Genomic DNA, 14,340 nt, shown 5'->3' with positions numbered 1-14,340 from the left:
GGCTGCATTTGGCTTTCAACAGGCAACAGCCTCTTTATTTACTGCAGCAGGCGAGTCTGAAAGGCAAGGAGCCACATGGACAAGTCATGGAGCAAGAGAAGCCTTCAGCCCTTGGGCAGACTGCAACAGGTTTCCTTCCTGGACTGCAACCAGGAGGAAAACCAGCTCTTCCCAGCACATCTGTCTCCATCTCTGCCTATGTGAGGAGAAGCTTAAATATCTTCTGCTGGAAAACAAAGGAGAAAAAGAGCCTGTCAATATCAGCCAGCTCAAACAGGAGTCCGAAGGACACAGGGGCAGCTTTTGCCCTCAGCTCATGAAGATGTGCAGAGACCTTTGGCACATCAGCAATGCCCAATGTCTTCACTGTCAAGGTGGCTCAGCCCATCACTATTGCTGAGGATCTCCCTCTGCTAGAAACAGTGCAACACAACAAGAGGTCTTTTCAAGGAGGGGAGCATAAATGTGCACACACCAATGGTCAGTGCAGAGCTGCTCGTCTGCTGGTTCACAGCCCTGGCTGACTCTGTGAACCTCCTCCCAGCTGCACCAGGCACACAGGGAGTACTAAAAATGAAAATGAAACCCCACAGCTTTCACTGATATTATTGTCAGGACTGGATTTAAGTAGATGTTGTAGATAGGGGAGCATCTCCTGATCTAGAAGGAGCTCACCTGTACATGTCCTCTTGTTTTCGTGCAGTGTGTAGCCAACCCTGCAGCTGCAATAGTAGCCCCCCATGTAGTTGTGACAGTGATGGCTGCAGAGGGGGTTGGTGTCCAACAGCTGCTTGCACTCATCGATATCTAATGGGCAAAGCACAGAATCAGGCAAACCATAGATTTCAACACAACGTTCTCTCAGTCTCAGCCACCCTGCGTTTCGTGAGGTTGGTCATTGGTCACTGTGCCCCTCTGCGTCTGCTTCTGCACGATGAGACCTCCTTGCTTCTCCTGCCCCACACCAGCAGCCTCAGGCACTGAGAGCACAGGGAATTGCCAACCCCACAGCAGCCCTGGCTCCTCCATCTGCAATGGGGCCAGTCGCTCACCTTCAGCAGCATAGAAGGCCTCAAAGCCTGTGAATGGTTTCTCGTTGGAGTAATCAGAGCGGAACACCACCGTGAGGTGGTTATCAGCAGAGATGTACGTCCTGTTACCCGGAGCCTCCTCGGTGTCTGTGCTGCCCCTTCCACACAGCGTGGCCAAGGTCTTCCCACCAGAGCTCAGCTGCAAAACAGGCAGAAAAACCCAGCAGGTGAGCACAGATCATTGGTCTTCCCAACCTGCTGCCAGGGCTGGAAAAACATGTGTTTAACAGTGTGAGAAAGGAAGCTTGGATGCTCTCAAAAGGTTCTTCTGGAGGTCAGTCCACATCCAAGGCCAGGGAAGAGTGGATTTCCTCTGTTCTCTGTGACTTAAGACCATAATTTTGTCTCCCGTTCTCCTTTCAGAGATCCTCATGAACCTCTGATGCCAGCCATGCTTTGTTTATAATACTCTCATTAACCTGGCACTCCCAATGACAATCAGATCTGGGTAAAGCCAGAGACAACTGGGGTAAAAATGTTTTGCACACTGACAAATTCAAATGCATAGAAAAAGGTGTCCTTAAGCAAGTAACTCACTTGCTCTATGATGCACGTATTAGAGTTCCAGCTCTTCATTTATTTTTAACACAAGAGAAATGTTCTGATACATGGAGTTTATGTCGGGCATGGTAAAGAGGGAGCTGTGTACCACACAACCACCAGAAATGAATATTCTGTCCTACACAAGGGAAAGTACATGAAGAACAACAGACATTTGGGGAATGGGAGCAACTTGCCATATAAAAGTGTGGAAATGAGATTTTTCTCAGTGGGAACAAGGCTGCCTGGTTTGGTTCAATCAGATGAAAAGCTGGGTTTGCACACTCCCTGCATGCACATCTCCTTCCTTATTGCACATCAGGCCCACGCAAACAACAAAAGGAGTGGAGAGGTGGCATGGCCTCAGATCAATGACAGGACGCCTGGACCAGAGCACACACATCTTTGAGGGATGCTGCTGCTCACCCAAACTCTTCCCCAAGGCAGCATATTTTGTTTTTTAATTTTTTTTACTATTATTTTTATTGGGTTTTGTTTGGTTTTTTTTATTGTTCCTCTTCCTGAGGCTACTTCTCACATTAGCCAGCAAACACACCACAGTAACTGCTCAGATGAACTGACAGTGTCTTGTTTAGACTCTCACTTTCATTTTATGCTCTCCCATTATGACCTGTGTCAAGCATTACTTGTTAATTTAAAACTCTGTAAAATAGCAAAACACTCAAATATTGTTTCGGGCAAAATTTCACACCTTTTGCTTCACCACAGAATAACATCAGAATTTTCTGAGCAAAAGCATCTCACGTTTCAGACGTTCCAACGTGACAACCACATCTGCTTCCTGGTCCCGTGGGCCTCAATAAACACATAATTTAGAAACCAGCTGAGCCTGAGCTTTATAAGTAGACTAAAATCAAGAGCTGACAAAGAGTTATGTTGATTCTGCATGTGCCCAGGATCACATAAACAGAGTTTTTAACAGCTGCACCTGCTACATGTTACCCCATCCCACACATACCTTCACATAATCATATTCACACAGGTAGGACAGCTCCAGGTCAAAATGGGTGAAGTAAATGCGAACAGAATATCCTTTGGGGACAGTAATATTCCATATTTTCTCCTTGTGATTTGGGTAAACCTTTGGGAAGTTTGGGGATGTGATCCTTCCATACATTTTTTGTGGCACAATGCTGCTCCTTACTCCACTACAGAGCACAGCCAGCAAAACAAACAGCCTGTGTCAAAGTGACAAGAAATGATCTAAGAAAGAGTGAGAATTATCTTGGATCATACCCCAAAAGCCACACATCCTTGTTGCCTGTATCGACACCAGATCAGGTCACTCAGTTCTAGCTGAAACCTTCATGGCCACCGGCAATGAAAGCAATTGGGAGGGATCAGTGGGGTCACTGTAGTAACAGCTAAATAGGATGAGCCTCATGCCCACGCCTTCTGGACCCTGCTCAAAATCAAGTGGCCAGAGGAGCTGGATGGAGGTGACAGCACTCACCTCATTTTGGTGCCCTCCCGTCTGAGCCCGTTCTGCCGTGAGCCTCGGGGAAGGAATCCCTGCCCGCGTGTTTGCATTTGGGGGTGGATGTGTTTATTGTGCGTGCTCTGCTGTGTTTGTCTGGATGTTGAACCCTTGTGCTTATCTCCCTCCCACCCCCCTTCAGCCTGCTGAGTTCTGGGAAAGGCAGGATCACTAAAAACCAGGCTTCAGTCAGCGACAGGGAGAGCAGGCAGAGATGGAGAGGATGGATTAGGAGTGCTGCAGGCTCTTGGAGGGAGCCATAACATCACTGCTCTGTGGGAAGGGGGAGGAGGTGGCTCCACGCAGGGTCTGCCAGGGTGAGCAGATGCTGTTATCTTGTTGTTATTATAGTCTTAAAGAGTCCTTACCTTCTCGCTGGTGCTCTGCCACATAGCTGTTCTCTGTAGCACAGTTCTCCATAGCTTCTCACCCCTTTTATCCCAGCTATCTTTACGAGCCACAGCTGCTGCCCAACTAAGGACTTGGCAGCTGTGACTCATTTAGAATAGCTGGGACCCACTTATCTAATACATAGAACTCTCACTACATTTCAGTTGTTGTATTCTTATTGCTGTTATAACAATACATGTATTCAGGCCCCCACAAGCAAGGGGAGCTGGCAATGCTCCTTCCCTCTGAACAACTCGTCCCCATTTACTACTGATGCAAAAACAGCAAGTGGCTGCGTCCATCAGCAGAGCACAGAGGTGTTGAAAACAAAATAATGGGGCACGTTACAGGATTTTAGAATAATGATGCCTCTGGTTGTATGGTTCTTGGTAACAGGACAGAAATGCTGCGGGGACATAACACTGCAGTACACACAGGCACCAGTTTCAGAGATGTAAATTCTTCCTGTTTTCAGCTGCAGATTTTAATCCAGTGCACGCTTGTGGCGACCGAAATCTACTCCATGCCTTCTCCATAAGCATGGATTGCTTTTTATCCTGCCCATCCTGGAACAGCCATAAGTAAAAAGTCACACTTGAAAAAATAATTAAAATTTCTTTTAAACATTTGTGGATCTACACAGGGGTTTCACACTGCCCAGGTAATTCAACTGGGAGAAAAAACACTATGGGACATAAAGCTTTATGAAGTCTCCTGCATGTAGACTGCTTCTTTCCAAATCAGCATTTAGGTTTCCCACAAAACTCCAGCACATGTGGAAATAGTCCTAATATATAGAGGGTGAAAACCCAGATATATTAAAGCTGAGCCTAGGTTCACCTCTTCTCTGATGAAAATGAACAGAATTGGAAAACTGATCTGCAGCATGGAACAGACTGTTGGATTGCACATGCAGGAAATTTAGCCTGAGATATCCTGTAATCTAATGGACACCTTTTCAACAGCCAAAAGTCATTACCCCGGGCACAGAAGCTGGTGCTGGCAGGAAAGCAGGAGTTATTATATGAACAAAACCAAGGCCAACAAACCATTCAGCAAACTGCAAGCAGAAAACACCATTTAATAAAAGCGAAGGAGAAAATACTAGCGTAATAAATAGTAATAATGGTGTGGCAGCAATACCTACAAGCACAGCTAACAGACAAGAACCAAGAGGGCATTGACTTTTCCCATGGCCCACTAGCTGCTAAAACGATCCTATCATCAAGATAGATGTGGACTTTATACTATCTGGAAAAGGGGGAAGAGAGAAAATTTTGGAAAAAAAATCAATCCATGCCTGACTGAGCTGCTGCCTGATTCCCATAGGCATAAACACTTCCAGAAGCATTCCACTTCAGGCTTCCTGCTCACATCAGTGGCAGAGGAATGGAAAGCCAATTCTGATCTAAGGTCTGAAAAGTTCCTCACAGCCCAGAATTTGCTGAATGCCCTGAGGCTGATAGTTGCTGCCAAACATTGAAACAGGACTGCTGACTCAATGAACAGTTATGCCGGGCACACATTGGCCTTCCTCAGGCATGAGAAGTAACACCAGATATAAACCAGGCTAAAAACATGTCCCTGTTTTTTCTCCCAGAAGCCTTTCACCTCTAAAATACTGCTGGGGATTAGCTCACCAGGTGCATGAGCATTTTGAGAGCACTCATAGCTAACCAGGACCCACAGATGCTTTTCCTGCCCACAATTTCCCTTCCGTCACAGGACTAAGCCAGTGCAAAGGCTGAGTGGACTTCATCCACATCACACACTATTTAGACAGTTTTACAATATAAATAAAATACTATTTTTATTGTGGAATGGAGCAGAAGATCACCAGTGCTCTTTCTTCTCAGCCATTCTGCTTCTAGCCCTCTCTGTCCCAGAATGGCCAACTGCCTTCCAGGACTGGACAGGGCTCAGTTGTGCTTTTGGAAGAGCAATCATAAGGCACTTCAGAGCCTGCTGACTCCCAGCAGTGGGTAAATTCATCTGTTCACAGATGAAGATGAGCGCTGTTTGCAAGCCAGCATTTTAGAGCACAAAGACCTCTGTTTGCTCCCCGTGGCTCTGGACTCCTAAAGCACACAAATCCATGGTTTTTTGGGCAGCTGCAGCTCCCCGTGTGCACACCTGCACCTAAGCTTCTGGCAAGGAAGCCGCCTCTCACCATGGGACTGATTGGGCTCTGGCTGGATTCAGCAGCACAGGGCCAAGGACGAAGGCAGAGCTCTCAGAAAGGAGACGTGTCCTGACCCGTGAGTTTCACTCTGAGCAGGGGAGTCCCTGCACAGAGCCTTATCCCAGCTGGAAGGCTTAAAGTCCTAGCTGGACAATCTCCTTTTATTCAAATATATTCATTCAAATAGATAAATAAAGTCATAGTGAAACCAACCAGACCTGAGGACTAACACTGACCAAATGCACCACGTGTCTAAAGTGATGGATTCCAAAGCCATCATTGTCACTTTAGTTTTTTAAGATTTTCTAAGCTTTCTGATGTTGACATTCTTGTAGTGAGCTTTTTCATACACTTTCTGTAAATAACTCATTGTTTTGTATTCTTTTATAGAAGAGGAGAGAGTTGATAAACTGTTAGTTTGACTAGTGTCATTAGAGAAGTGTCACTGTCACCCTCCAATCCACTGTCACTTTTAGAAAACTATAAATGTTGGAGTCAGAAAATAAACTTCCCTTTTTTTTCTTCACCTTGAGAACAGTGGTGTGAGCTTGTGTTTTTTCATGTCCTATAGTGACACATCATCTCAGTGACCAAATGTCTCCTGGATAATTTCTGGAATGTACAAGCCAGGAGTGGGAAGCTTTTCCCAATCATAAGGCATTGGCTTCTTCCCCTCTTTCAAGAAGAGACTAAAATACACCAGCCAAGCACAGCCCCAGTCAAACATTTTTAAAAGTAACCTTTCCTAACTAGCAGTCTTGCATGAGGAAGCAGGCCTGACCTCAAACCCAATTCAACAAGGTCTCAGCTGTAGAGATTGCTTGTAATTTATTTTTTTTGTTTTACACTAAACATTAATTGCTTAACAACTGCTCAGCACTAAGACACTCTCTGGAGAGGTGGAAGATATGCATTTGAATTGATATTTCCTTCACCTTCCAAACACTTCCTCTGAGAATTGCTATGAGCTTTCTATGCCTTCTGGCAAACTTTTAAATCTTTTTCACTTTCTAAAAAAACCCAGAGATAACTTATGGGTATTTGCTCTCGCTCAAAGAGCAAGACACATTATTCTGAGCAGAGACAAGACTCTAAAGTGCATTGGCTACTGCATCTAAAAAAGAAATAGTAGGCTCTCACTCCCTTCTAACTTGTCAAATGCCATTATAAGTCTCACAATTCTTTTGTGAAAATTCAAATTTTTTGTGAAAATGGAGAATAAGTCACTCACACTGAATCTGATTTATCCTGACACACTCACTAATTGCTACCATCAGGCAGGACCTCGCATCGCTTCAGTCTCGGCACATTGACTTAGCAAGGAGACTGCACAGTCAGATCCAGCTCAAACACTGATTTCAGAGCTGATAAAAGAAGCTGTCCCCATGGTGCTGGCCCCTGTCCACAGCAGGTGCACTGGCAACTCACGCTTCCCCTTGGTGCTCAGCCAGTGCCTCTGCCCATGGTAGCAGGAGCCATCTGTGGGGATGAAAGAGCAGCTCAACTTTCAAATTAGCTTCCAGCCTTGAGAGCAGCCAGATTCCATTCCTCTCTCCTGTGGGAACCACTAAATAATCCAGCTCACAATCTGCTGAACCAGCAGGCTCTGTCTGGGGCAATCCCTACATCCACGTACTCAGGAGTTTCTTGTTTTTACTGCACAATTTCTTGACCATTACCTCAACTGCCACAAAACTGGCTGGCTTGCTGATTAATCCAAAATGCTGCTGTTGACAGGAGTGACCCCTCCTGGTCACCAACCTCCAAAAGCAAGATGTAAAGGCTCAAAATGAAGCCATTAAAAATAGCTGCCTTCAGTTCTCATCAGGTCTGGGGACAAGATCAGTGATACACAGTTGAAGACTCCTATTTTGTAGGGCCATTCACAGCAGCATAATACAGCTCTGAAATTCAAGTTCCTAGTTGAACTTGAACCAAAAGAGTGACTAAATTTCATACATTTTTGTTTGGCCAGTATGAGAGATTCAGCAGCCTTCTTCAGAGGGAAATACCTGTGAACTCAGACTGTCTACTGTCCGTATCTTTTTACTACCTGTTAGTTCTAAAAATAAACAGTTCAAAGATCTCCTCAATAATCCCAAAGAAATAAAACTACATGCTCTGCTACTCTCCAGGCAGCAAATGGCACCCAAGAGGGTAGGTAAGAAAACCCAGGTGGTTTGGTTTTGGGCTTGTTTAAGCAAGTTGAGAACACACCAAGAAACTATGAGTGAACCAGAGCAGAGTCACAGCTGTTCAACCCAGGATTGTGGCCAATTTATATAATTATTTTGGTTTTAGATGCAGCCCAATATCACCCCAGGAACTTCTCTGGAATTACCTGCTGGCAAACCAAAAGTAGGTCAAGCTCTGGGCATGTCTCCCTCTCCCCAGATGCTGCTCCTGCACCCCACATCTGTGCAGCACTGCCTGGGTGCTTCACTAAGCCAGCGTGGAAAGGAGCATGGGGGGCTGCTCTCTCCCATGTCCAGAATCAAACCATCCTCTCCCCACTGGGGCATGGCACCTTATCCTGACCAGGGGCTGACACTGAGGATCCTCCCCATGAGGCACAGCCCCAGCTGCCCAGCACTTCACTGCACACCCATCTGGTCCCTCAAAGGCTGGGGAGGCAGCTGCAGCAGCTTTAGAGGCGGCTGTGCCTCCTCCGAGGGCTCCCCTCACACCTGCAAACCCTTTCCCAAAATGGCCATGGTCCCCCAGGGCTGCTCCTGGGGGAAAATGTGTGTGTCCCATCCCCCCAGCACGGCTGCCCCACAGAGAAGCACAGACACGTCCCCGAGGCGCTATGCTTTATTCTGAGGCCTGCAGGGCACAGAGAATGAGCTGGGTGGACAAGGAAGATGAGCTGTGGGAAGGCGTTTGCAGGCTGGCAAGGCCAGGCTGGGCAGCACTAGCAGGAGGTGAAGGTTTTCCAGAAGAAATTCTTGCAGGGCGCCTTGCGGTCTCGCTGCGGGAGCTGGGCAAGCCGCCCCAGCGCTGCCCGCTCCTCCTGCAGCTTGCCCTCCTCCTCCTCCCCATCCGGCAAGGCTGCCTCGCTCCCCGCATCCACGCCGTCCAGCAGCCCTGCCAGCATCTTCAGAATGACGTCCTTGTGGACGGTACTCCGTTCCTGCAGGCAAAGGGCAGGCAAAGTGAGGGATGGAAGGCTTGTCCCCCATGGCTGTCGAGATTCAGAGCACGCAAACGTACCCCACGGGGCCCCTTCTCATTCCCCTGCCGCATCTCAGAGCCAAGAGATGGCAGAGCCATGCTGGAGCTCAGGGACCTGTGGCTGCAGAGGCCACTGCTGTCTCCCATCCCTATCCAGCTCAGCCAGTTGGGCCTCCATGTGCCATGTTAGAGCTGGAAAAGAGCTGCTAACAAATAAGCTTGAATTGCTTTTAAGGCCCTCACTGCAGCACTAATTAAATTTCAGTGTATGCCAAACTGCCTCTTTGCTGCTCTGGCCTCTGCCTTGGGAAGGCCAGGGAGGAGGCACAATTCTCTAGGCAATAGTAAATTATTTTACCCCACAGTAAAATGCTGAGAATGAAGTGCAACAAGGAGAGGGCTGGGTTGATGGGGAGAGGGACACCCCAAATATCTGAAACAAAATGTTGCATCGGTGGAGACAGGCAGCTGTACTGTGTAATGCCATAGCTGGACCTTGGGGGAAAGTGGGATGGAAAAGGAACTTTTGAGCTCCATCCTATTGCTTAATCATCCCACAGAAGAACAGAGCCTGTGGTTTGGAGCTTGAGGGAATTCCACAGGTACAAGCTATGAGTTACAGTGTTTCTCTTAATTTTACATCCAACAAATCTGAGAAATTTCCTCTTGCCTGAGCATTCCTGGTCTCTGTGACTCATTAGCAGAGACAGCTGGTACTGGACTAGCTGAGATAGGATCTGTTCCTGTCAAACCATCTATTTCCCATGCAGATGGGAATCTTGGAAACAAGTTTCCACATCGTCCCTCACAAATGCCCACACGTACTTAGCATTTGCTAAGGACCACCTCGTGAGCAACTCAAAAGATGGGCGAATACAGGCAGAGCAATTGTCTTGAGTTCACCTTACAGAAGGTTTATGGATATTTTTAATCACTTTCTTAGCTCTAGTAATTACTCCTGCTACCACACAAAAGAAACCAAGGAACAGAAAATTCCACACTATATCTCTGGCAGAAGAAAAGATAGGCAAACCAGTTTGTGCTCATGGTTCATCAGCATCCATGAGCTTTCCAGTTTGCAGAATGGTCTATAATAATGACTCTCTTTAATGATACCAATATCTTGTAAGCAAGTGTGTAAAAGACTAAGAGCCATTACACTTGAATTAATTTTTACCAAATACTTATTTATCAATTTATCCCCTATAACTTGTTTCTTTTTTCCCCAGCAGCTAGGATTTGCACCAAGAATTTGTTTTTTAAGAGAAATTAGTTCACATTTTAAGTACTGCACTTGTTATTGTAAGGATGTAGAGCTGAAAATTTCCAGTTATACCCAGAATGGTTAGTCCCAGGCAGCTGCAGGAGCTCTAATCTCTGACAGAATGTCCACACTTCACACTGTGTATGGTTCTGTCTTGCAGCCAGTTTTGTCATTAATGGGATGTGAGCCTGCTCCTGAAGTACTAACACACCGGTGGAGCCAACACTAAGACCAAAAAAACAATGTGGATGTGCACAAAGGAGAAGTTAGTGCCTGTGAAACCACCACTGGCATCCCTCACTTCTCTGGAATAACAGCAGCCTTATGGATCCAGCCAGGTGTGGCACTAACCAGAGCTCAGAGGCACATCAGGAATATGCAGGTGAGAGGACTGCAGGGCAAGGGCAAGCAAAGCAGGGTTTGTAATTAGGTTATGCTTTGTTTCCCTATCCCTTTGGCCTCTTAGGGAAATAGCACTGAAAGCAAAGTTATTGGAGTGCTCTAGCCATTATAATATTAGGGTTTTGCCAATTGGTAAGATAATTATACTGCTGTAAGTTCTGCCATTGCATTGAGCTACGCTGGCTCAGAGCATAATTATCCTAGTGGAACTATGTCAATATAATTCCTCCTGTGAATACTACTCCAGAAAACACAATTTTATTTTGATGCAATTTCTTCATTTATGATTTCTCTGTCACTTTCCTATCTTTTAAATGTTTGTCCTTCCCACAAATTCTATTTAAAATATCACCTCCCTTGATCATTTTATCAATTATATATCTTTTCTTGCGATCCCTAGTACTTTGCTTTATTCTCTCATGCTGTACCCTTTCAATAATGTTTTCTCCTTTTCCCTCCGATCTCCTTTGTGCCAGTTTTCACTTAGCTCAGGCTTCACATATTCCAGCTCTCTGGCATCTGTCCTGGTACCTTTCCTAAATCAGCTGGCCAGCAAGCCATAGTAACAGCCCAGGGCTTTGCAGCACATCAAACTGTAAAGCCTTGGAATACAGAGGGATGGAAGAGTTGCATTTGGTCCAGCCTACTTGCCCTTATCTCCCTTTCCTTGCCTCTATCCTGCTCCTACCCAGGGCATGTTGTACTCACCCTGATGCTCTGCAGTCTCTCTTCCCCGGGCAGCGTCGTGGCTCTCACACTCCACACCAGCAGCAACACGGACACCAGGCTGGCCACCAGCTGCATGATGCTCAGCTTGTCACTAGTGCTGAGATAGGAACACTGGTAGAGGGAGCTGTTCCTGGACTCTCTTCTGCCTCAATCAATTGTTGCAAGCCATTTTATAGCCCTCCCCCAGCCCAGTAGGTGACGCAAACAATTAAGTCTATATCAAAGGGAAATTAGGCTTTGGAGAGGTTGTTAACATTTGGCTGCTTGAGTGGGATAATTCCGTGCCTCTGGGTTTTCCATGTGCCAGACCTGCAGAGGCTGAGGAAGCAAAAGTCTGGGACTCTCCAGTGACAGGCTGTTTCTTCATGTCACAAAATTGCAGGCATCATCTGTGCCTCTTCTAGTTAGCCAAATTCTGTTTGGGAAATAATGAGGAGTAGAACAGTCCACCAGCTCCCACAAACCTCCGGCCAATGCCGGATGAATCAGAGGCAAGTGGTAAAACCTTTGGCCACCAGTACTTAGATATAGCTTGATTGATTTAAATGGGAACTAATGAGACTGAAAGCCCTTCCCCAGAAGCATTCCCTGCCCAGCACAGGAGCTGTAACTGCTGGAGCAGGGCATGACATCTGAAGGAACACTGCAGCCATGGCATTAAAGCCAGCAAAAACAATTACTAAGTAGAAAGAGTTACTCAACCGGTCCAACAATCAAGTCTTTGTGGCTCATCCTCAAGGGGTGAGCCCACTCCAGGGAGGAATCTCCATGCAGCCCTTGAGCATTGGAGTCAGATGCTGCCCAACCAGTGGAGGACAAGGGGTTAACAAAGCTTTTTGGACCCTGCCCTCAGAGTGGTTCCTCCAAATGTCCATTAAAGCGAATCTTTAAATAAAGACAGCTTATACATATGCTTGCAATGGGTACCCCTATTTTTTTTATGTTATTTCCTTAAATATTGGCTTATATTCTATGTACCTATGTTGGCTTATATTGTATGTACTTATATTGCATGTAATTATGTTGGCTTACAGTGTGCTTATACTGTGTGTACCTGTTTTGGCTTATATTGTGGTCTCCTGTAGCAATAAAGCAAGGTGTAATCAACTTTTCAGAAATAGAAAAATGGTTATATTGTGTTCATATGTATTTGGCTTGTAGTACCCTGTATTGTTCTGAATTTGCATTTGCTGCTGCGTGTTGATGCATTCCCTCTATGTAAATTGGACTTCTACTTGTTTGTATATATATATTGTATTATTACTTGCATTTGTATCCATTGTTTCAATTCCTCCTTCAAGGCTCAGCTCCAGTACCAGGCTCAAGACCTGGCATGCACATGCATTTGGCAGGGAGTAGCAAATCAAGTGAAAGAACATTTTAGTGGGTTTTTTTCAGCTGATTCCTTAGGAATTTACTTGGAATAAGCTTCCTCCCCAAGAGGAATTTCAATTCTACACATGCACAAAGAGGAGAAAACATTAATGCAGCATTGAGACAGCTCTGTGCTGAGAGCACTGGTTTTAAGGTTAAGGCCCTTGTATATCTGGGAGGGTGAAACCTCTGTGTTCAACCCTCTGGGATCATCACTTGGGCTTCCTGTGCTTCTCAAGTTCTCAAAGTAAAATTGACCCACCAAACTCATCTTTGTCTCAAACCTAATCCCTGCATCATCCTTCAGGTGTATTTCCTCACAATGAAATTGGAGCAGAAAATGCTTTAGGAAATGCTTTGCAGCCCCTTCTTCCCCAAAAGCCCAATCTGCTTTAATTGGGAATGCTGTTCAAGCACAAGGTTTGGATGCAGCCAGTGAGACTCACATTTCAGAAGGACCATCAATGGTCTGATAAAGACACAGCACATTCAAGCACGATGCTGGGACTGAGGAGGATATTTGAAACCTGCTGACATGCAGTTCTAGCAGAAGTACAAAATGAAATGCAAGGTAGTAGAACTGGAAAATTAAATGCTGTTAGACAAGGCTGCTCCCCAAATTGGCTCTGCCTGCATCCACGTGCCCTGCAGCACAGCCTTCTCCCTTTCTCCTCACTGCCCTCTGCTCAGCACCAACCCAAACCTGGGCTGTTTCAACTGTTGTAAAACTGCTGGAAAGCGCGGGCGTCGTAGAACTGCCGTAAAGCAACACTGTTGCAAAATCGACCGTAAACCACCACTGTCATAAATACGGCCATAAAGCGCGACTGTCATAAAAGGCGCCGTAAAGCGCTACTGTCGTAAATACTGCCGTCAAACGCGACTGTCGCAAATACGGCCGTAAACGACGACTGTAGTAAAGTGTGCCGTAAAGCGCCACTGTCGTAAAAGGTGCCGTAAAGCACGACTGTCGTAAAAGGTGCCGTAAAGCACGGCTGTCGTAAATGCGGCCGTAAAGCACGACTGTCGTAAAAGGTGCCGTAAAGCACGACTGTCGTAAAAGGTGCCGTAAAGCGTCACTGTCGTAAAAGGTGCCGTAAAGCACGACTGTCGTAAAAGGTGCCGTAAAGCGTCACTGTCGTAAAAGGTGCCGTAAAGCACGACTGTCGTAAAAGGTGCCGTAAAGCACGACTGTCGTAAAATGTGCCGTAAAGCACGACTGTCGTAAAAGGCGCAGTAAAGCACGACTGTCGTAAAAGGTGCCGTAAAGCGTCACTGTCGTAAATCCGGCCGTAAAGCACGACTGTCGTAAAAGGTGCCGTAAAGCGTCACTGTCGTAAAAGGTGCCGTAAAGCACGACTGTCGTAAATGGTGCCGTAAAGCACGACTGTCGTAAAATGTGCCGTAAAGCACGACTGTCGTAAAAGGCGCAGTAAAGCACGACTGTCGTAAAAGGTGCCGTAAAGCGTCACTGTCGTAAATCCGGCCGTAAAGCACGACTGTCGTAAAAGGTGCCGTAAAGCGTCACTGTCGTAAAAGGTGCCGTAAAGCACGACTGTCGTAAAAGGTGCCGTAAAGCACGACTGTCGTAAAAGGTGCCGTAAAGCACGACTGTAGTAAAAGGTGTCGTAAAGCACGGCTGTCGTAAAAGGTGCCGTAAAGCACGACTGTCGTAAAAGGTGCCGTAAAGCACGAC

General features: G+C 46.2%; 2 protein-coding genes across 2 annotated transcripts; both read right to left on the bottom strand.

The window, feature by feature from the left end:
• Positions 1 to 11: 11 nt before the first annotated feature.
• Positions 12 to 3,149, bottom strand: MASP2 (MBL associated serine protease 2). Its single transcript, XM_058818661.1, has 5 exons — positions 3,106 to 3,149; positions 2,611 to 2,830; positions 1,053 to 1,230; positions 676 to 807; positions 12 to 226 (listed from the first exon to the last, which is right to left on the bottom strand). Exons 1-5 carry the CDS (start codon positions 3,108 to 3,110, stop codon positions 213 to 215), a joined length of 549 nt encoding a protein of 182 aa, XP_058674644.1. The 5' UTR covers positions 3,111 to 3,149; the 3' UTR covers positions 12 to 212.
• A 5,384-nt stretch (positions 3,150 to 8,533) lies between these two features.
• Positions 8,534 to 13,486, bottom strand: LOC131567148 (somatostatin-2-like). The gene is made up of 2 exons (XM_058818662.1): positions 11,250 to 13,486; positions 8,534 to 8,834 (listed from the first exon to the last, which is right to left on the bottom strand). Exons 1-2 carry the CDS (start codon positions 11,343 to 11,345, stop codon positions 8,616 to 8,618), a joined length of 315 nt encoding a protein of 104 aa, XP_058674645.1. The 5' UTR covers positions 11,346 to 13,486; the 3' UTR covers positions 8,534 to 8,615.
• Positions 13,487 to 14,340: the final 854 nt, after the last annotated feature.

The sequence above is a fragment of the Ammospiza caudacuta genome, chromosome 22 (genome assembly GCF_027887145.1).
Source record: "Ammospiza caudacuta isolate bAmmCau1 chromosome 22, bAmmCau1.pri, whole genome shotgun sequence".
In the NCBI taxonomy this organism is placed as follows: domain Eukaryota; kingdom Metazoa; phylum Chordata; class Aves; order Passeriformes; family Passerellidae; genus Ammospiza; species Ammospiza caudacuta.
The sequence above is the reverse complement of the archived record's forward strand: the minus strand, read 5'-3'. Positions and strand labels throughout refer to the sequence as shown.

What these genes read in the sequence shown, in the direction of transcription:
- MASP2 (XM_058818661.1), bottom strand. An exon ending in GTGAATATGATTATGTGAAG is followed by an intron (nt 1,231 to 2,610) that starts GTATGTGTGGGA and finishes CCTGTTTTGCAG; the next exon opens with CTGAGCTCTGGTGGGAAGAC. An exon ending in GGCCTTCTATGCTGCTGAAG is followed by an intron (nt 808 to 1,052) that starts GTGAGCGACTGG and finishes TTTGCCCATTAG; the next exon opens with ATATCGATGAGTGCAAGCAG.
- LOC131567148 (XM_058818662.1), bottom strand. Translation starts at nt 11,345, where the DNA reads ATGCAGCTGGTGGCCAGCCTGGTGTCCGTGTTGCTGCTGGTGTGGAGT. An exon ending in AGAGACTGCAGAGCATCAGG is followed by an intron (nt 8,835 to 11,249) that starts GTGAGTACAACA and finishes CTTTGCCTGCAG; the next exon opens with GAACGGAGTACCGTCCACAA.